The sequence below is a fragment of the Trachymyrmex cornetzi genome, unplaced genomic scaffold (genome assembly GCF_001594075.2).
Source record: "Trachymyrmex cornetzi isolate Tcor2-1 unplaced genomic scaffold, Tcor1.1 scaffold138, whole genome shotgun sequence".
NCBI lineage: Eukaryota > Metazoa > Arthropoda > Insecta > Hymenoptera > Formicidae > Trachymyrmex > Trachymyrmex cornetzi.
In genome coordinates, this window is record NW_017295960.1 from 1,056,208 (window position 1) to 1,078,100 (window position 21,893).

The 21,893-nt window shown below is 36.0% G+C and overlaps 4 protein-coding genes across 7 annotated transcripts; 2 read left to right on the forward strand and 2 right to left on the reverse strand.

The window, feature by feature from the left end:
* The first annotated feature begins 1,387 nt into the window (after positions 1-1,387).
* Positions 1,388-6,202, forward strand: Ahcy (adenosylhomocysteinase). The gene is made up of 6 exons (XM_018522669.1): positions 1,388-1,552; positions 3,197-3,387; positions 4,382-4,723; positions 5,169-5,384; positions 5,541-5,764; positions 5,838-6,202. The coding sequence occupies exons 1-6, from the start codon at positions 1,525-1,527 to the stop codon at positions 6,133-6,135; spliced, it is 1,299 nt and encodes a 432-aa protein (XP_018378171.1). The 5' UTR covers positions 1,388-1,524; the 3' UTR covers positions 6,136-6,202.
* A 195-nt stretch (positions 6,203-6,397) lies between these two features.
* Wdr59 (WD repeat domain 59) lies at positions 6,398-14,716 on the reverse strand. Of its 3 annotated transcripts, none has more exons than XM_018522930.1 (21): positions 14,562-14,716; positions 14,106-14,506; positions 13,965-14,014; positions 13,445-13,580; positions 12,643-12,856; positions 12,430-12,563; positions 12,200-12,349; positions 11,957-12,116; positions 11,785-11,864; positions 11,486-11,552; positions 11,211-11,419; positions 10,879-11,142; positions 10,437-10,584; positions 10,189-10,382; positions 9,963-10,099; positions 9,364-9,582; positions 8,898-9,024; positions 7,989-8,018; positions 7,334-7,491; positions 6,719-6,972; positions 6,398-6,625 (listed from the first exon to the last, which is right to left on the reverse strand). In XM_018522930.1, the coding sequence occupies exons 2-21, from the start codon at positions 14,154-14,156 to the stop codon at positions 6,486-6,488; spliced, it is 2,922 nt and encodes a 973-aa protein (XP_018378432.1). In that variant the 5' UTR covers positions 14,157-14,506; positions 14,562-14,716; the 3' UTR covers positions 6,398-6,485. The 3 variants fall into 3 exon arrangements, with proteins under 3 accessions (XP_018378432.1, XP_018378431.1, XP_018378433.1); XM_018522929.1 differs by having other exon boundaries at positions 9,963-10,102; XM_018522931.1 differs by lacking the exon at positions 7,989-8,018 and having other exon boundaries at positions 9,963-10,102.
* Positions 14,717-15,471: 755 nt separating this feature from the next.
* LOC108771002 (repressor of RNA polymerase III transcription MAF1 homolog) lies at positions 15,472-20,673 on the forward strand. Its single transcript, XM_083287382.1, is given in 10 exon segments — positions 15,472-16,784; positions 17,244-17,393; positions 18,209-18,490; positions 18,652-18,771; positions 18,856-18,920; positions 19,822-19,868; positions 19,870-19,977; positions 19,980-20,033; positions 20,106-20,159; positions 20,384-20,673. Coding segments are annotated over 10 exon segments (1,041 nt in total). The 5' UTR covers positions 15,472-16,701; the 3' UTR covers positions 20,462-20,673.
* On the reverse strand, positions 20,383-21,891 carry EMC4 (ER membrane protein complex subunit 4). 2 transcript variants are annotated; one of them, XM_018522840.1, is made up of 4 exons: positions 21,687-21,891; positions 21,052-21,323; positions 20,749-20,971; positions 20,383-20,434 (listed from the first exon to the last, which is right to left on the reverse strand). In XM_018522840.1, exons 1-3 carry the CDS (start codon positions 21,752-21,754, stop codon positions 20,775-20,777), a joined length of 537 nt encoding a protein of 178 aa, XP_018378342.1. In that variant the 5' UTR covers positions 21,755-21,891; the 3' UTR covers positions 20,383-20,434; positions 20,749-20,774. The 2 variants fall into 2 exon arrangements, with proteins under 2 accessions (XP_018378342.1, XP_018378341.1); XM_018522839.1 differs by lacking the exon at positions 20,383-20,434 and having other exon boundaries at positions 20,691-20,971; positions 21,687-21,890.
* Between the last annotated feature and the right edge of the window lie 2 nt (positions 21,892-21,893).

Sequence of the window (21,893 nt, forward strand, 5' to 3'; positions counted from 1 at the left end):
GCAGTTTTTCTGTAAAGTTGATAGTATTTCAGTAAAAAATTATTCAAGACCATTATTTTGCAATTTTTAGTAATTAATATTTCGTTAACTATTGCTGACAACGCAAAATGGTACAGGACTTTTTGACTCAGTATAGTCTGTTCTATCCACGCACGAAACATTTGGCGGTAATTTCCAGACACCCTATATATATTGTAGTCTTTTTAAACTGCCCGTCAAATTGTTTTTCCGGACTATAAACGCAATTAAAACTACTCCGAGTAGTTTTAATTGCGTTTATAGTCCGGAAAAACAATTACTAATATACACTATATATGTACATACTTGCATATATACTAGACTACAATATGACATATATGCAAGTATGTACATATATAGTGTATATTAGTAATTCAAGATTGAATTATTTAAAGCAATGAAGATCCAGCTTCGACCGTAATAGGCATTTAAAATTTTTAGTATTAATTGTGTTTTTCACATATGCGGTCTAAAATAAAGATTCTTAATATTGTTTAATAATAATAATTATTATTATACAATTATTATTATTATATAATATAATACCAAACCTAATTACATTAAATTATATTTAGTTAATTAATAACAAATATTAATTAAAACAACTGCGTTCAGTAAAGAAAGCAGCTTTGCAACTGTTGTAAAATTCTTTAATACATGATTTGATTTATTGGTTTATAGATTTAAATCCAGTAAAGAGTTTTAGGACGAGACTTGCAATCATATTAAAGAATTTTACAACAGTTGCAGAGATGCTTTTTCTGCACATATAGCCAATCGTTCAGAGCAATTGTGATTTCATGATTACGCGCATTCGCGATTTTCTAGACTGTCTATTTATCATAATTTATTCCAAAAAATTATCGAATAAAACAAATAATCAATGATGCTCCAAAATATCTCATATAATCATTACTTATCTATTCTATAATACGTAACGACTGAATAAAATCAAAATAATCAACTATTTTCAATTGCCCGTTTCGATTCGAACATGGCTGCTCGATCCGAAAATCTCGTCCAAAGTGATCGCTACGAACATAATCGTGATGAAATCGCGAATACGAAACGAAGAATGGCGAATCATATCCAGCGCTAATACTAATGTCGACGTCGTTCGTCGAGCAACAATAATAAATGCATAAATGTACCTCTCGACGGCAATTTTCTCCTCATTTCCGGACCCGACAAATTCCCGCATTTTCACAAAGGACGCGCGCGACAAGAACTGGACGGTGACGTATTCGAGCGCAGTCACGTGATGTCGCGCCAGCGATAATCGAATCTCGAAGAATCACGTGATCCGAAACGATCTCGCGTCTCGCCTTCGGTCAGCTTCGACTGCCTTCGAGGCTTCGACCGCTTCGGCGCAACGTTCTCGCGCCTCGTGGTGGTGGTACCCGGCATATCGTTTCATAGGTTATCAGATCGAACGTTCGCAGTTAGCAGTTTCGCATTCTTATTCGCCTTCCACGCACCGATCCGAACACAACACACTGAAACACCATGTCCGGCAAGCCTCCGTATAAAATCGGTGAGTGCCAAATATCACGAATGATTGAATCACGGCGTATTTCGAAATAAAGCGAACGCGGAGTGCACGTGCTTGCACCCGTTATGGAGCAACGTGAAGTACTCGCCGCTCCGAGCTCCGAGCTCCGATCGCAATCTGCGATAGCACGAGCGAGCGCGCGAAATTATTTTAATATCGCGTTCGATATTAAATTATTAGTTACGCAACGTGTCGAGGATGATGATAATGTTATGAATTACATATGCTTGTTAAAAATATTAAAACTTTAAACTTTTAGCCTTCGGATAATCTTCGGTTTACTAATCGGAATTATAACCGACGTTTCTCGTTAACATTTTAATTACCGGAACTATGTTAAGAAGTATATATTTTTGTCTTTAATATTATTAAAACTTGTTATGGCGCACCGTTAGCCGCGCAGTTATTATTATTTACTCTCATTTGCCCTTTGTTAATTTCTTATTGTTTGAATATTGAGAGTCCATTATTATTTTTTTTTGTTTTAAAATTTTAATGACAGTGACGTAATGAAGTATAAAAATATTTTCAGAACGTTAGTAGTACAAACAACTTAGTTGTTTACAACATTATGAAATAGTTATTTTTGTGCTGTACATCATCATAAAAATGTTAACAACGTTGGGTAGTAATATCTGCTCTGCACATTTTACAATACATAATTAAATATTACAAATACGTATTTCGTAACAATGTATTTTTCTTTTTAATATTAGGTGTTAAACTTAATTCCTGCCGTTTTTCGTCTCCAAAATTTATTTGTTTCGAAGGGAAGATGAATGAATACCTTAATCAAAGTAATTTCCTCCATTTTCTACTTTATTACTAATTAATAATACTTTATTAATAATACTTCGATTAAGATATTTTCCTTCGAAACAAATCAATTTTTGAGACGAAAAACGGCAGGAATTAAGTTTAACACCTAATAATTCTTACCTTTACTTTTTGATAATCAAGTAACTGGAAAAAATATATAAGCTTATATTTAACACAGGATATGTATTATTAGTATATTTTTATATATAATATTAAATTATTAATACATGAAATATTTGTTATTATATATACATATATAATATATACATATAAATATATATTGAAATCTTATAAAATGGTGTATATGTATATATGTACACCATTTTATAAGATGTCAATGTATGTAATATTGTATGCATATAATTAATATACAGTCCTCAGTCAGTTTGCGTTATTCTCGTCTCGAAAAGCCATTTCAAACGAGCCTTCATTCGATTTATGCCCACATGCTATTTAAGATTTTCAAGCCCCCTTCTCCCCCCTCCCCCCGGGAATGTTAAAGTGAGTGTTTTTGAGGTTCAATGATAGATTTTACAATCCCGTTGTATCCCTGTAAATTCCAATCGTATATCTCGAATCATTCAGAAATTATTCAGGTGGTCCGGGACTTTTGGCGAGCACTGAGATATATATAATATATACATATATATATATATATACTTTATTATATTTGATATTACATATAATTTATATATATAAAATCAAATTCATAAATTATATATATTTACATATATAATTAGAAACTTCTTAGTTTAGACGATCATAATTTTTCTTAATTGGATTTAACTGGAATAAATTCCTCGACAGCCGATCTCTCCCTGGCGGAATGGGGTCGTAAAGAGATTACCCTGGCGGAGAATGAAATGCCGGGACTTATGTCGATTAGAAAGAAATATGGTCCATCCAAGGTGTTGAAGGGTGCTCGGATCACCGGTTGTCTTCACATGACCGTGCAAACTGCGGTGCTAATTGAGACCCTGGTGGAACTTGGCGCAGAAGTAAGCATTAACAATTCTTAAGCTGTGATCAGACTAAAGATTAAGATTGAGATTGAATTGGAATCTAATTAATCAGAAGAAAGAAAACCAATCTGAAATTTAGTAAACTTTGCATTGATTGGTTAAATTTCAATCTATTCTCAATCTCACTCTCTAGTCTGATCACGACTTTAAAGTCATTACATGTAAAAAAATTTTAGTTATAATCGTAAGACCGTCGAAACACGTGTTTGTTCTAAAACGTGAAATCGCAATTTTGATTGTGATTAGTCTATTTGTTTAATCAATTAAATTCTAAACCAATTACAAAACCATATTAGCATCTTAAGATATTATTTAAGGTAGTCTTAAAATACGAACAGACTATGAATACTGGTCTTAGTTGTAAGTAAATAACAAAAACGCTATTTAACTTAATGGCAAGAAACATGTGAAGATAAATATATATAGTCTATAATGTACACGTAAATGTTATCCTTGATCTTTCAATCTTTCCTGTAAATCTGAATATATCACATTCAGTCGAAAACATTCTTTTCTTGACATACGTGCTATTCTAATCATAGTAAACTCTCATTGTAATATTCGTGAATAAATATTATGAGAAAAAACCTCTTCTTTCCATTTCAAAGAATTTCTCATTGAACTTAAACATCTTTACAGAATAAGGATCTAGATGTATATCTTGTAAATTAATTTTGTATATTAAAAGTATTTTTTTTTTCTGAATTAATATCTAGTTCTAATTGTAAAAATTATTTATTTTAGAAATTATATTCATGTAAATTATTTCGGCTATAAAAAAAACAGCGATTTTTTTGTTAAACTTTCACGAATTTAATGTGTATATACATATGTATGTCACATTAAAATGGAAAGAATTTTATCAATCTTAAAAATAGGTTCGCGCGCGCGCGCGCGCGGGTATAAAATGCCCAATTTTATTTAGAAATTTAATATCTAAATCGAATATTAATTCATTTTTATATTGCAGGTACAATGGTCGTCCTGTAACATATTTAGCACGCAAGACCACGCAGCAGCGGCGATAGCGAAGACTGGAGTGCCGGTATATGCATGGAAGGGAGAAACCGAGGAAGAGTATATCTGGTGCATTGAGCAAACCCTCGTGTTCCGAGATGGTAAACCGTTCAACTTAATCCTCGATGATGGTGGCGATTTGACCAATCTCGTGCATACAAAGTATCCGCAATATCTCAAAGAATGTCGCGGCCTGTCTGAGGAGACCACCACTGGTGTACACAATCTTTATCGCATGGTGAAGGAAGGTACACTCAAAGTGCCGGCGATTAATGTCAACGATTCCGTCACCAAGGTTTGTATACTCTCACGAAAGCAAAATCATGTGCTAACAAGTTTATGAAGATATAGATAAGCTGTCAGTATGGAATTGACGCTTAAAAAGTATCAATAAATTAAAAGAAAATATCATTAATGATTATTTGATTAGAATTTAATAGTCACTGTTTGCACGAATTAGGATAAATATGAAATTATGAAAAGATAACGACAATGACGAAACTGATAAACGGATGATAAGTAATTTATAAATGCGTTAATACACTTGTAGAAATCATGACGTAATGCATGACATTGCTCATTTAAAAATAAACATTTATGTTTTACAAAGTTATACTTTGCAATGTTTTTCAAAATAAAAATAAAGAATTAAAATAGGAAATTAAAAGGATTAAATTCACAAAAATCTATTAGTATCTAAGTAGTAATAACGAAGCTAACTTGGCCTTATATTTTTGTAGAGTAAATTCGACAATTTGTACGGATGCAGGGAATCATTGATAGATGGTATTAAGAGAGCGACTGATATAATGATTGCCGGAAAAGTGTGCGTGGTAGCCGGATATGGAGACGTAGGTAAGGGATCTGCGCAAAGTCTTAGAGCTCTTGGGGGTCGTGTTATCGTCACAGAGATCGATCCCATCAACGCACTTCAAGCGGCTATGGCAGGATACGAGGTACGTTAAAAAGGAAACCCGATCGATTGTAAAATTGTCAAATTATCGTCTCGATTATTGATTGCACGTATCTCACTATATTGCAAATTAGAATTAATAAGTGTTATCGCGCATCGTCAGATCTTAGAGCAGTTAATAAATATCTGTAATCCGCAGGTAACAACGATGGATGAGGCGAGCACGAAGGGCCAAATATACGTCACCACTACAGGATGCAAGGACATCATTGTGGATCGTCACTTCATGAACATGCCAAACGACGCTATCGTCTGCAACATAGGACACTTTGATTGTGAGATTGATGTTGCGTGGCTAGAAAAGAACGCTGAGAAAACCAACATCAAGCCCCAAGTGGACAGATACTTATTGAAGAATGGCAGGTGTGTTTCGTACACTACTGTTGTGATTGGATGGATCTTTCGATAAGTTAAATTTCACTTAATCATATTTCAGGTATATTATCCTTCTCGCGGAGGGTCGTTTGGTGAACTTGGGTTGCGCGATGGGTCACCCGAGTTTCGTCATGAGCAACTCGTTCACAAACCAAGTGCTTGCACAAATCGAACTCTGGACAAAATCAGACAAGTATTCGATTGGTGTACATATGTTACCGAAGAAGCTGGACGAGGAGGTTGCGGCGTTACATCTCAATCACTTGGGTGTGAAATTAACAACTCTCACGCCAGAACAAGCTAAATATTTGGATACACCTGCAGAAGGTCCTTATAAACCCGATCATTATCGATATTAGCTGCCGTTCGATAAAAATTTGTAAAAAAACATCACAGTTAAATTGTTACTGCAATTATGAAATTGGTTTTATAAAGCATTTGAAACATTAAGTGTTTTTTTTTCTTTTTCTATACCGACAACCTCCAACAATAATTTGAGTAAATCTAATAGAGTCTAATTTATGTCTTAATAACGTAAAATCTTTTCATCTTTGATTTTTATTCATCTTTAGTCAATCAATTTTTTTTTAGACAAAATTATCAATAATACGTAGAATAAAATGCATTTTATTCTTTTCTCATAACAATAACTATCACAGATCATAATTATGTACAGTTTCGTCTATATTATCTAAATTTTAAGAATTATCTATACTTTAAATAGTACTGAATTTTCCTGCAAGCAATGACAGCCGCAGCCCGTAGGACATACTACTTCTTTAGCAAACCACGCAGCTAAATGCTCGATGTGTCCACCGTGGCCGCAAAACATGCAGGAGTTACTCGCACCTAGATTTTTCAACGAAAACAAAACCTTTAACTTTATTTGAGATTAAAATACTTCCTGAGTTCAACTCTTGACTTGTGCAAAAGACTACGAACCTCTGACTGTAACATGGCAAACGATACATTGGAAGCTCAACCCTTTGCAATTAGCACACTGTGGACCTGGACTAATCTTGCCGCAGATTCGACACTCATTCTGCAACTCGACATCCTTCTGCACATTGTTCGAGGACGCGCTCAGATGTTTCAACACATGTGCCCGAGCATCCAACAGCTCCCACCTGTGCAACGCCTCGGCATACGCCTTCTTGTAACCATCATATAAGGCCGTATATTTCTCATCAAACAATCTGCATAAAATATTCAGCATTTATCAAATATTTAATTCAAATCAATGCTCGAATGAGTAAATCAAAACGTTAAAGAGAAGCCTTTGAGAGCCAATACAGGTTGTAAGTGTGTAATTATAATAAAGTATATTATAATACTCTTGTAATAAAGTATATAATAAAACACTTACAACCTGTGTTGGCTCTCAAATGCTTCTCTTTAACGTTTTGATTCAGCATTTATATTGCAGTACAAAATATACTCGCCCAAGCATAGAAATTTCGAATGATATTAATGATAAATATTTATAAAGAAGATATTTAAAATATCTATGATATTTTTCAAATTCATATTAATATTATCTTTACTCCTAGAACATACTTAATGTTTTTCGCAGAGTCCCCAAAGTCTTGGATGACTTTTAAATCATCTAAAGACTCTGACCACGAATTCGATCGATGTTGCTTCAGATTCTGAAAATTCCATCCTTCTAATGTGGTATCTGCTAGATGTATGGTGTGATAAGGCGAACCGCCAGGCTGCAGGGAAATATATTAAATAGAACAGATTTACAATTGAAATACGTATATCAGCTATATACTATGAGATATACACAATACACACGCACACGATATACAGCACACACACAATAATTAATATTAGTATCTATATGATAATTAGTTTGTATGAGGTATATGCGTAACTTCATTATGCAAACAGCACATGTCGTTTAACTTCAATTTGCTACTTTCACAGAAATAACGCGCTACTATACACGTTATTTTTTTCTTTTTCCTTTTCTTTATCAATCGCGTCCGTACAAATATGTAACGTAAACTTTGTGCCTAGATTCTAATTATAATAAACAAATCCACTTTCGGTGATAACACTTTCGGTCCGATGCCGAGAGACAAACATAAGGTATCAATTGTACAAAACAGAGAATCCTAAAAACCAAATCCAATATTCCAAACGCTTTTACTGTTTTAACTATTAAAACCGTTAAAACTTTTTTAACAAAACTCAGAAATCTTACCTTTAACCACCATTTTCCTACGGAAAGCCTCTATAACAAACGTAACATTGTATCGTTAGCGGTGATAAATACATATAATTAGAAAAGATTATGTACGCCAGTACAGTATATTGTTGCTTTTTAGCAACGTATGCAGGCAATCATACACTGTGTTACACAACATTGTATAACACAGTTATAGTTCTGTACTTAAATTTCCAACTATGACAAATCGATACAGCTAAAATACTGTATTTGTCTGTGTCGTCGCTTTATATTATTTTACAAATACCAAATTTTTACATTTCATTACTATTTATTTTTTTAGAATTCTTCGATAAGAGCTTTTAAGATTATATTCGGATATGTTCGGACATAAATGTACGAGACTTTTTTTTTTATTTCACTCTAGTAGTGAAATAAAAAAGTTAAGCAACATTCAAATCAGCTACAAATCGACATTGTATGACAATGTTCCGTTGCTGGAAAGCCCTGTGTACATCTATTGTAAAATGATGCACAAAAATTAAATTTTTAATCATCATACGTGGTCAAAAAATTCTCTTAAAATTGTGAATAATATCTGTACTTAATCAGTTGAGATGCAATGTATTTATTAATATTATTTATGATTAAATATGCATACTGTACCGCTGCCATATTCGCGTCAAACAAATTACACATCACTTAAAAAAAATCGATATAAATTCCCTCATGCATCGGCAGAAAGAGACACTGTGCTGTGCATAAAAGTTTCTATTCTTAACAAATATTAAGAAACGCGTATGCAGAGTAGAAAGCGAAAATGTGATTGGTGTAATGTACATATAATTTCTACTTTGCGGGACAAAGTAGTCGTGTCATGAAGAGAAATTTTCAAGTGATATACAACCTGCGCCTCTTGCTCTTTCATACAAACTGTATACTTACACTGACGTTCACGGATTTACTGGTCAGTTTAGTTTGCAAAGCATCCGTGTTTTCAGATCGATAGCTAAGTGCGCAGCTCAGCATGCCGGCCATCTGAACATCAGACTGCTTAGCATAATGTTGTATTCTAAATAAAACAGAAATTATAAAATACATATAAAATAAAAATAACACAATCGATTGATGATAATTAAAATAATCGACAAGCTATGGAAAGATTTAAGTTAAATTTTGTTTTCAAATATGATCCTTGATCTTTTTAAGGTCTACAGATTAAAAAAAATTAATGTTAATTTTATCATTTTTATATTAATTTTAAATCTTCATTTTGAACAGAAAATGTTAAATTAATTAAAAATTATTCCATTATTTTAGATTTAATATCATTTGGATCCAATATTTTCTTTTTTCAAATATAATTGTAATTGTTATAATACATAATAACAAAATGAAAAATAATGCTTACAAGAAATGAATTAAGTTTTGGCCCCAGGGGTGTAAAGGCCATGGAGCATTGATATCAGGAGAATGACTCGATTGGTAAGAATTTTGCTCAGTGTTGGATGGTGGCGGTGAAATGATTAAACCAGCTAAACACCAAGTCTGAGTTAAGTCGGACCTTTCCAACGTAGCAGCCACGTTTGCATTGTGTTGATACATGGATGAAATATCAGCGGTGTTAATTCTAAAAAGAAATAAAATATTTTTATTAATAGAGAATGTCACAATATTTGCACAACGTATATAATTGAGGCGTCGGATGGTTCCTCACTTGATCCGCGGATTCATAATCTGCAGGTCCAGATTCGATTCCATCCGCGTCTCACATACGCGGTTTTCCGCTGACTTTGTGTTATTAAGTTGATCTGTGATTAAGTTAGAAGGCTTAAGGCCGTTGCGAATTATACGAAAGGGACTTATTTGAATATTTACTTTGAATTGAAATAATATTATAATAATTGTAAGTTTTAAACAAGCAAGGCCTCCGGTCTCCGGTCTTCGTAGTGGGTTGGAAATCCAAATAAGAGCCTTAAAAAGAAGAACGTATATAATTGTCATACTCACGTATATTTTTCGGCAAGCTCTTTATTGACAAAGAATAATGACGAAACATCGTATATAATAACCATCGGATGACAATTCTTGAAGTACGATCGATCATGCATCCTACCCGCCCCATGCAATCCACGTCGAAGATCCTTCTGCTGATAGAATTGCAGTTACATAGATAACGTATATACGACATACGTACATTACTATTCTTATTTATATCGATTTAAATATTTCTTACACGATCTTGAAAGTAGTACGAGCCAATAGACATGTTATCATTAGTTGGTACATAGGAATTTCGGTACATGTGTATGAAAGGTTCGCCGTTACCGATGCTATTGTCCAAAGCGGACAGTGCTCTGGGCGTCGCGTCTCCCGGTTTCATCATTGATCTTCTCGCGTAGGAAGGACGGCCGAAACAAACGAGAATACCTGTTCAGAAAACGATTAGAAAAATGCAAATTTGAAAGAAGAGCGTATACGCACCCACACAAGAAAATTTAGCACCGGACGTTCTAGGATATGGTATATAGGAGTCCTGATAGTTCGCGCAGATATTGGGGGAACTCAAGAAATTACTGTTATCCTGCATGTGATATAAGTGTCCGCTCTCGTCCTCATCTTTCTTACACATCTGTTGAACACGACACAAATTAAAATTTTTATTTGTATGCTGATATTTATACTTTTTCGATATGGCATACCTAGTTTTCTTTTTCCATTGCTTATAACCTTTTTTATTAATAAAGATATATACATTTGTTTGGTATATCATTATGTTTCTTAATGCTTGGCGTTTTAATTAAAAACAATTTCTTACAATGTTCATTTTTATAAAAATTATAAGCAATCGAATGGGTTGGGTATGTCATTTTGAAGTTATTCCTATAGTGTGTTAAGGGTTAATTTGAAGAGAAGACTCGCTTACTTGCTCCAAGGTTATATTTAGTTGCCGGAGACATGGTTCCAAGCACGATCTGTTCTTTTTTACGCGATGCTGAGCAGTTTGCACGAGAACTTTCAGCAGTTTGGTCATTGTCGCGTTGTCGATCGTTGTCCCGGGGCAAAACTGGAATGTCGGTTGCGCGCTACATGGATAATTAACGGGGAAATTTACTTTTAATATCACATTGTAGTTCTTTGTACACGCGGTTATCGTACAGCTCCTCTCCACTACGTCCATCGCGTTTACCTAAAACGAAACGCAAATGTTAGTTATTTCAAATCATCTGGTATTTCATGTATCTAAAACAGTATTACCTCTACATTTGGTATATTCATATTAATCAAAGAAAATTCCTGCTGCAAACTCTTTGGCTGAGTAGGAGACGAGACTTTTTTGGAATTGTCTGGAAGGTTGATTGTCTCAGATTGCGGCACAGGCTCCTCCACTTTGGTCGTAATGTAATTTATCTCAGGCTCGCTCTGAGAAGTGTTCAGCTGCAGTTCTTGGACGGATTGCAGAGTTCCTACAAGGATATTCCGTATATACAAAAAAATTTTATCACACAAATATTACAATGTGTTCTACGTACTTAAATTATTCTCTTCGGAATACTGACTGTAGACTGATAGGCCATCATCTATACCATTGCTGCATAACTGAAAATAAGAAATATTTCTTAATACTTCTGAGGCTTCTACGTATTCTCTTTAAAAGAGCTACGCGGTTATTTTCGTGTCTTAATACATAAATAAATGTTATGATATTTAACGATGTATCATGACAAAGATCCCTCGTAAACCGTGTAGGTCTTTTGAAGAAACATTTCTATTGCTCGCAATGTATTATATATACTTTACAAAATTGTGAGAAACATAAGTGGCATCTTACTTTCTTTATAAATGGACTGATTTTAAATATCCTCAGACATTGATCCTTGGACCATGTAACGAGTTCAAATTCGCTGTTTTCTATAAGTAGATACGAATAGAATTATAACGATGTACTTTCTATAACTCTCTTCTCTTTCTATAATATTTCAAAAATTTCTCAATATAACAACCTAGTTTTAAATGCCGCCATTGAAATTCAAGCACAACATCCGTGTGTCCTACAAACGTATATATCGGCGCACTGAGGTTTGACGTGTTCCATAGTAAAAGACTATTTTCTCCACGTCGTAATTGAGGCACCACTATCGTCACTAAACCCTCTCCAAAGGGCTGCAAAAATATTTATTAATGATGCATCATATAGAGCACAGTTGCAATATAAAAACTTCTAAATTCTACATCTATATTCCTACCGTATATCTTGCTCTCCATACAGGAGAATTTGTCGTTAAAATACTTTCGGCTCTACGCGGGTTGACAATATCAAAAATCTTAACGGTGCAGTCTTGACTCGACGTTGCCAATTGATTTTGTTGAAAGGGACACCAATCTAAACCATGTATCTAAAATTTTACTTTGATTTGAATACTTTTTTTACAAAAATCACTAACTAGCAATAAAAAATACAATAAAGTTGTTATACTTTTGTCAAATGGGCTGTTATATACTGCACAGGACTCGTTGCCTTCCGCTGGTCCCATATCTTGACATCTCCATCGTGCGCTGTGGCCAAGATATGCGACGATAATGGATTCCAACGTACTTGGGACGATCCCGCTAGAAAAGACATAAGAACTGTTACTTTTCCAGTCAAAAGGAATCAAATATTTTCCTTCTACTATATCTTCCATCTTACCAACTGCAGACAAAGACAAGCATGGTTTTCTCTGATCTCGTATGTCCCAGATATGTATAAATGTGTCAATGCTGCAAGAAGCAATGATATCCGGTTCCTTAGGATGCCAACATAAATCGCTAACTACCCGCGTGTGGGCTTTCAGGCTCTGAGTAGTTTGCAACTCGTAACCTCCTGCTCCACTGAAGTTTAATATTTCGATTCGCGTGTTGCTCTAAAAGAAAATGATTTCAAAACAAGATATAACAAATTACACATATTTTCCCAGATAGTATGGAGCAACAAGATCCTAATTGCCCATATTGTTAATTGGCCAATTTAATATTTTCTTATTGATGCACTTATAGAAATCTAATAATGGCCAATACTAAAAAACAGTAATTATTTATTTTCAAAGCACTGTTGTTCAGTACTTTTAGTACTCCAAATAAGTAATTAATTATACTGCCTTTTAGAAATAAATTGGCTAGTATTAAATTAGCCAGTATTTGCATTGTGTCTTTGCTGAAAAATACTTATGTCGTTGCACAGGTTTTGTAGATGATAAAAAAAGGCTGTACAACGATACTACAACTATACTGACATTGAGTGCTTTCCGTTTAATGATACAAATCGACACAAGTGTCGTTTTGTTTTTGTTACTCATTGAATGTCAAAAAAGATAGAATGACGTTTGTATCACTAAATAAAAAGCAAGTTCCATGCTATCTGAATTCTTTCTATGGTTCTATATTTCTAATAATATAGAATTTTGGCGATACATTTGCATATATTTGTATATAGAAGATAGACAGAATCTTACAGAAATCGCACACAAGTGGCAATTTAAGTCGCATGGGTTCCATTCGGCAGAGCCAACCTCATATTTACTCTGTCGCTGAAACTTTTTCACCGTATTCACGTCCTCGTCCAAATGTTTTACCGCTAAGTATCTGCGTCTAGAGAAGATACAGAAAAAATTTTTGTATTTATTTAGTATCAATAATAATAGAGTATTTAAAACACAATAATAGACTAAATGACATTATTCACACATTAAACACATGACTTTCAAGAATATCTTTGAAATAATCTCATTCTACCAAAAACTTGAATATTAATCATTCATAAATTAATAAAAATTACTAAATATTTGCCATAGATTTAAAGCACAGTAATAGACTAAATTGACATTTTTTCACATAAAACACGTGAGTTTCAACAGCGCTTTTCAGGTAATCTCTTCCTACAAAGACTTGTGTGTGGCTACTGATTATCTATGAATTAATAAATATTACTAAATATTTGCCATAGGTAATCGTTGATTTTTAAGAACCACTTACCCGGCCAACAAAACGTAGTTGCCGGTCGCGTCCACTGCCATGGTGTTAGCCTAAATAAAACACGAAATAAATCCTCAAATCTCCGGTGCAGCAAGAGTTGTTACTTTTTACAGGAGAAGACGCAACACTCTGTTGACTAACCTGTAAGTCGCGGTGCTCCGTTACCACGTAGTCGCCGTTTCGTTTCGACATTTTGACCAATTTTGATTAAATAAATTTTCAAGCTCCTGTTTACGACAAGCTGTCACACCATCCTCATTTCCATGCCGATCCTGCTGAGTGGAGCCTGCGCTGGCTAGTTTTGCGAGGTTAAGATCGCTCCAAATAAATACAGCCGAACCGACTCAGCCGACGCGTGCGCCATAATTAAATCGCTGACATACACGCACACATACGTCTTATAGAATGATTTTATTATAAAAAGGTGTTTTAAAATAGCATCACGGAGGTATTAAAAGATATGCTTGTTAATTATTTAATCGTTCTTCTACATCCTTATGTTGTATCTTCGATCTCTGATGTATCATTCAATTATATTATCTCTGTAACGAGACACGCTTGTTAATTTGAAAAATCGTATTAAATTTTTATATTTACCATGAATAATCCGAAGATAGGCTGCGCTAATTCATAAATGGATTTCGACTAATTGGTTCTGTTAATTCTAATCTCGGATCAATTCTCTTTGTCTTTTTTTAATACTAAGTCCACTTCTAACAATGCAACGTAGATTAATTTTAATCTCGGTTTAATTTACTCTTTATCCTTTTTCATTTCCTAAAGCTAGAAAAAGATAAAATGTAAGTTAAATCAAGATTAATCTTAATGATAAAAATGAGCGTAATTCTAAGAATTAAAAAAAGACAAATAGTAATTTTAATCTCGCTTCAATCTACTCTTTATCTCTTTCTCTCTCTCTTTCTAATTCCAATATAATTAGAGAAAACTGTAAACAATAAATCAAACTGAAATTAAAGTTAAAATCTTACATCGGTAGAACCGAGCCTTCGTACTTTAAATTATGAACTTGGTCGTCTTCTGTGGTCTTTTTCCCCCTCCTTCGTCCCTGTTTACGTTTCGACATGCAATCGTCTCGTTTCAACAAACAGGGAGTGCAAGAGCTGCAGCCGAGAAAGGCAGAGAGAGAGAGAGAGAGAGAGAGAGAGAGAGAGAGAGAGAGAGAGAGAGCCGATGCTCCGTTTCGGTCAAAGAGACGCTCCCGCCCCCGGTCACGGTCTCGCACACATAAACACACACACGCACACGTGACTGCTGCGCGCGCGCGCGCGCATCCCGCAACGCGTCACGCACACGCGCGCGCGTCGCTGACGTAACGCGATTGGCTGCGTGTACGCGTGCCTCCCCCACCCACGAGGGCGCACGAGCGAGACCGAGGGAGGCCGAAGTTATTCGAGCGAGCGAGAGAGCGATACGATACGTCTCTCCGCAGTCTCCCTTCGCCTTCCCCCCTCCACCGCGCCGCTATTGCTATTTCTGTCACGTACTAGGGCAACACGCGCACTCACACGAGCGTCTGCGTATGTACGTGAATCCGTGAGGGTATCATCATACACATATCGTTGGCGCGTCTATGTGTGCGGTGAACGCGGGCTGACACCGAGTCGCAATTAGAGTTTAGAGTTGGTAAACTGGTCGAGCTCGCGCGCGAGTAAGGTCGAGTGCGTTGTCAGGGTTGTTGTGCAGGAGACGCGTTCGACGAGATCGACAAGTTTCTCAGAAGGAGGCGTACGGTGTTCCCTGTAGTGACCGTGATACGTATCAGCCACAGTGAAGCGACAATGTCCGTGATTATGGATTGTTATCGTCAATAGCGGGCGCTACGCGTGAGGCACTGTGTCTTTCTCGGCATACATATATATATATATATATATCCCTCTCTCTCGCACTTTTTTACTCCGAGCGAGAAGAAAGCAGCCCGAGGCTGAAACCTGACGTCTCCTGTCAATTCGAAGAACACCGCGAGAAGTTGTTCTTCCGCCTGTGTGTGGTGTGGTGTGCGTGTGTGTGTGTGTGTGTGTGCGATTATTCGCGCGGCCTTCGCCGGAGAGACGATAATTTTTATCCCAAAGCTCAGTCTCGTAATCTCGAAGGAGAAGCGCACCTTTGTTTATCGGCGGGTTCGTCGCGTCTCGCGTCGCATCATCGCTCAGTCTCTCTCCCTCTCTCCCGTGTCTCTCTGCCTCCCTCTTTCACTCGGCTCCTATCAAACGGGCAGCGCACTGTGTTAAGGACTAGTACTCACCTGCATACTCCTTTGGGAGTGAAGGGCCTTGATCTCGCGTTAAACAAAGCCCGCTCTGGAACTCGATCATCTTCCCCCAAATCCTTAACTAGCTATCTGTAATGTGCAAGTACAGCAAGGAAGCCGGGAAGACCACTACGTCGACAATTAATCTCGTCCACTCGAAAAGGAAAGGAATTTTCATACACATAAAAGAGATGTTCAGCAACCCGATAAGTCAAAGGAGTTATAGAAGCTTCTTGACATTTCGCTTGTACTGAACGGCCTAGCCCTTGAGAATTAGAGCAAAAAAAAAACGTATCTAGAATCGCCTGGACAGCGAGTGACAAGGGCTCCAAGAGTAACGAGATGTCAACGTTGTAAGTTGAGTAAGCCCAATTGACTGGGAGATATTGACACAACGCTAGTTTCCAGCATTCCAAGGCAGGAGTCTCAGTTTACAGTGTAATCAGAAAGATCATAGTTATCAGCAGGATGAAGCTGCTGGAGAATACCCATTTGGAAGCTATAAACAGTGCCTTGTCCATCAAGACCGGAGATAGCAAGATAATTGGGAGGTAACGCAAATGGAGGCTATACTTAAATTCATCCTATTACGAGTGTTTTCCATTTGACATAAGTGTTGCTCTGTCTTTGTTGCTCATTGAATGCCAAGAAAGACAGAATCATATTTCTGTCGATTTGTGTCACTAATGCCCATTAAAGTTAGTCACTAATGTAGATTAACTTTAATTCGGTTCAACTTATTCTTCATTTTATGTCCATTTCTACCAATGCAACTATTTTATGTTTTTCTAGTTTTAAGAATTAGAAACAGATAAAGAGCAAGTTGAACCGAGATTAGAGTTAATCTATATTGGTAGAAACGCGTTATTCTAGTTCTAAGGATTAGAAAAAGATGGAGAGAAGATGAACCGAGATTAAAGTTAATCTATATTGGTGGAAACAGATATAAGTGGGAAGCATCCATTATCTTGAACCATTTTGTTATTTATATTGTATTTTTATCATTGCAGGATCGAAAGTTATTCTTGCAAAATGACAGCCAACGACAAGCAAATGTACAAACGGTACAACGCAGAGCAGGGTGGTACGCCACACGATCTACAAGCTTTATCACCACCGCAGACATCTTTGGGAACATCTCCGGCTCAGGGATGCTTGAGGTATCTTCGAAAGATACCTATTATTAATCTGCACTTGTAGGAATTTCGATCGATGTAAACACATTAAGCTATCTCGCGCTGATTGCAACTAATTGTCAGGATAAGATTTGTTATCTCTTGCATGTGTACGCTTAAGTTGATATTAGTTCTTATCACAAGATCGTCTTAAGTAATGTCTTGAGATGCTAATTCGGATCTGTATTAACATCTTAATTCGCATTCTACAATGGATTGTTATTTAAGCTTTAAATCTTGAGTCGTGAGAAAGTGACCAGTCACAGTCGAATGTGAGAAGAATAATGACTGATCAATTTCTTATGGCTTAAAACATAGGTAATGACTTATTGATTGTAGAAACCCCATGAGACATTACTTAAGATGATCTTAAAATAAATCTTAGGTCGATATTCATAGTCGATTCTTATTTCAAGACCGTACTTAAGTAATGTCTTAAGATGCTAATGCAGCCCTCTGATTGATTCGTGACTTTTTAAGACCGTACTTAAGACGGTCTTGAATATAAGATCTGACTATAAATACTGGCCTTAGGCTGGTATTCATAGTTGATTCTTATATCTAAGACTGTTTTAAGATGTCATAACCCAATCAGAAGGCTGTATTAGTATTTTAAGGTATTTTATTATTTAAGACGGACTATGAATATCACCCTTTAAAATTAGAACAGATTGTGAATACCAGTCTGTAATTGGTTTATGACATTTTAAAACTTAGACGGTTTTAAATATGAGAAAGAACTGACTGGCTTTAGTCACAAGTTGATAATACTATTATCACAACACGTTTTCCTCTTATAGTCGTAGCGTTTCTGGCGACGAAGAGGGTCCGCTGTGCGATACGATCAGCAAGAAAACGTTATTTTATCTGATCGCCACATTGAATTCAACCTTTAACCCAGACTATGATTTCTCGGACGCTAAGAGCCATGAGTTCAGCAAGGAACCAAGCCTACAGTGGGTAATGAACGCGGTGGATGGTAATCTCAACGCTACCGCGGGCGATCATTATCGATCATTACGTTCCGCTCTTTGGGCGGCTGTTGACAAAGAGATATCGTTGCACGGGTGTGATATTTACAGGTAAAACACTCGATTGTTCACGATCATCTTGCTCTAATATAAATCAAAAGTAGAAGGTACATACATCCTGAACACTGAATTAAATTGTCCTATGGCATCAAGTAGAAGTAAAATTATTTAAGTAAGAATAATACGAAATAATATAAGAGAACATTTTACAGTTACAATCCAGACTTCGCGTCAGATCCTTTTGGGGAAGACGGATGTCTGTGGTCCTTCAATTATTTCTTCTACAATAAAAAGCTGAAGCGCATCGTATTTTTCACGTGCAGAGCGATAAAGTAAGTTTCTAGAAAAAGGGACATTTTTTGTCTTTCTTTTCTCTCTTTCCACTTGTAATGTGATTTATCCATTTTGTTTCGCAGCCCTCTTTACGTGCCGGATTCTGGAGTTGGTAGTGACTTTGCCATGGATGAAGATGACGAAGACGGTTATTAGATCATTCGCGTGCACACACGCGCGCGCGCGCGCGCACACACACACACACACACACACACACATGCACACATATATGTATATGAACTCATGTTTGCAATTCTTAGTCTTCAAATTTTAAATCTTCTCTAATTTGTATTATAAATGATTCAGAACTATTTTGAATACAACTTTAGAATTTTTGGTTTTTTTTGTCAGTCATTAATACGTCACTCTCGCGACAAAAATCTCTTGGATGATAAAGATCTTACTTTTGTAGTTTATTAAGCGATACTGACCTTACGTACATTTAAATGAATCTCTTATGAGAAAATAATGATTTCTTTTAAGAAGTAGATTATACATACCAATATTATCTCTTTATAAAAAAAAAAGTCCTCACACAAATTTATTAGATCAAGCTAAGGATTCTTCTCTGTCTTTGTGATGTATTACGTTATTACTCTCAACATAATATTATACATATATTTTGAAGGCAAATTGTACGTAATAAAATCAAACAATAACTGTTATATGCAACATTTGCTTAGTCATAACATTAATCGCCTTTAATTTTATGGGCTCCCTACAATAAACCATTACCTAATCTTTAAATTTTAAGCCACAAGAAATTGACCAATTACAATTGATTATTCTTCTCACACATTTGACTGATTGATCAATTTCTTATGGTTTAAAACTTATAATGGCTTATTATAGAAAGCATATTGTATCTTCATGTTACTTAAATATAAAATTATTGTTTGTAGAAGTGCAAACACTTTAATTTATTAATCTCGTTAAATGAAATATTTAAATAATATGATGAGAAAAATGTTTCGTACAAGATTAAAAAATAAAAGTTACGCCCCCTCTCGTCTCCAGTTAAAACGAGCATCAGAAATAACTAGATCTAGTTACAAAGTGAACCAAACTGAAAATAACTAGTGATCTTGACGACTTTCCACCCTGTTTCTTATCATGCTCGCGCGTGTTTAATGCTTGACGTTCGAGCGTACGTCAGTGCACTTCTATCTGAATGTTTAGCGGTATTTCGCGAGTGTCAGTAAGTAAGATTCACGGGTTGACTAAGTCTGTTTTGAGAACCCTCAATATGCTTCGGTTTCTGGTACGTAAAAACATAGGATTCTCGTGATTCTCAGGACCATTTCATCTGTAACTTTCTTCTAATGATTTGCAGATCAGTCTGAGTATTGGAGTATACGCCGGAATATACATAGCCCAAAATTATGAGGTAGGCAAATCCAATAAGATAAGAAATGCTTTTGCAACTTGAATTGGTCTATATATGACAAAATAAATATACATAAATCGTTACTGATTCTTCACGTACAAATGATACTTAACTTTGTTTATCGATCATATCTACTCTCTCCTTTAAATTAATCCAAATTGAAAATTATATAAAGCAAGATTTGCATCTATTAAGATAATGTTTCAAGCTAATCTTTGCCATAGGTGCCACGAGTGGATGAACCAACGAAACTGTACCAGCGAGTACTTCAGTTTTTAGAAGAGAATAAAAAGAAGCCATAGCATAACCATAGCAATGTATATTTCTAACACCACTTCCAATACTAGAAGACGGATATGCCATTATCGATGTAATATGATGTAAATGTAACATTATAGCTCTCAAGGAAACATCGATATATATGTGTATATATATATATATGATATGTACTCAATGCAATGTACAAAGACAAGCCACTCTTATATTTCCATACATTTATTTTAATAAACAATATTTAAACGCATGACACTCATGTCTTTGCAGTATAATTTAGCTATAATTCACGTGGGCGCGTATGCCAAATACTTACAATGCCGCTTGACCGACCCCTTTGCATCAAATGTACATGAAACCTCCACCAGAGTACTCCAATCTTGTCTGAGGCTCGACGAATGCCAGCCAGTCGGACGCGTGCGTTGGCAGCAGGCCCATCGACTGACACTTGTATAGAGCTAACGCGATATTCACTAATTGTCCTAGGAAGTACACGAACTTTTGTCCGCACGCGTGCGTACCTTCGATCACTTTGAACGCTGAGCAGAGGAAGCATGTGATTATAGAGCGTTATCAAGGCATTTATGCCTTCAGCATTTACAATTTGAGATCAACTTACTTTGTTGGAGGGTGAACAGCGCCTTAACCGGCTTGATGATGAGCATACCGACCATCATGATGGGGAATATCGAAACGGAGCTACCAGCCATGTACAGGATGAACAGATTCATGGGCACTTGTTTCAAGGGTCCCAAAGCCAGGTCCCACGACTTCTTTATTATCAGGAGATTAGAGTCAGACTCCCTCATATACTCGACATTGTGAAAGAGGCCACCGGTAGGTGTATACCCTGGTGGAGACGGTATCTCCACATTTTTGTCCTGTTTCGTTCTGTAAAGAAAATATTTGGTTTACTATTTATCGTTTATGAAAATGTCAGACGACAGATCTTTCTTTCCAGCGGCAGCTATTTAAAGGCTATTTAATTGAGACTTGAATAAGAAGATACTCAGACAACAAGCAAGTTCAAAAAGGAGATGTGACACATCTTAAACACACGTTTTTAATGATGTCTTTAGGACGTTTTATGTCCGTATTTCAGATATTTTTCTTCGAGTACAGATATTACAAAGATCGCGTCGAAAAAGAGCGAAGGTTAATATTTAATACGTGAGTAGCTGGCTAACGTCGACGATTTAAATATGTTAAATCGACACGTGTACTCGTAGAAGACGTGTCAATTAGGTTACGTACCTGTGCGCAAAGTCTAGGGCCCACTTCGACCGCTTGGAGCCTTGCTTCGAGCTCGCCGTCATTGTCATCCGGGAATTATTTGCGCTGGCAAAACTTTGTATCGTTTGTCTCCTCGATAAATAATTATGGACGCGCGATGACGCGAATAATCGGTGACATCCGGAAGAGGGATTATTCCTGGTGCGGCGATCGTTGCGCCGATTAACG

What these genes read in the sequence shown, in the direction of transcription:
- Ahcy (XM_018522669.1), top strand. Translation starts at nt 1,525, where the DNA reads ATGTCCGGCAAGCCTCCGTATAAAATCG. An exon ending in TGGTGGAACTTGGCGCAGAA is followed by an intron (nt 3,388 to 4,381) that starts GTAAGCATTAAC and finishes TTTATATTGCAG; the next exon opens with GTACAATGGTCGTCCTGTAA. An exon ending in TACTTATTGAAGAATGGCAG is followed by an intron (nt 5,765 to 5,837) that starts GTGTGTTTCGTA and finishes ATCATATTTCAG; the next exon opens with GTATATTATCCTTCTCGCGG.
- Wdr59 (XM_018522929.1), bottom strand. Translation starts at nt 14,156, where the DNA reads ATGTCGAAACGAAACGGCGACTACGTGGTAACGGAGCACCGCGACTTA. An exon ending in AACTACGTTTTGTTGGCCGG is followed by an intron (nt 13,581 to 13,964) that starts GTAAGTGGTTCT and finishes TATCTTCTCTAG; the next exon opens with ACGCAGATACTTAGCGGTAA. An exon ending in TAGGAAAATGGTGGTTAAAG is followed by an intron (nt 7,492 to 7,988) that starts GTAAGATTTCTG and finishes ATTTCCCTGCAG; the next exon opens with CCTGGCGGTTCGCCTTATCA.
- EMC4 (XM_018522840.1), bottom strand. Translation starts at nt 21,754, where the DNA reads ATGACAATGACGGCGAGCTCGAAGCAAGGCTCCAAGCGGTCGAAGTGG. An exon ending in GCCCTAGACTTTGCGCACAG is followed by an intron (nt 21,324 to 21,686) that starts GTACGTAACCTA and finishes TTTTCTTTACAG; the next exon opens with AACGAAACAGGACAAAAATG. An exon ending in GCTGTTCACCCTCCAACAAA is followed by an intron (nt 20,972 to 21,051) that starts GTAAGTTGATCT and finishes TCCTCTGCTCAG; the next exon opens with CGTTCAAAGTGATCGAAGGT.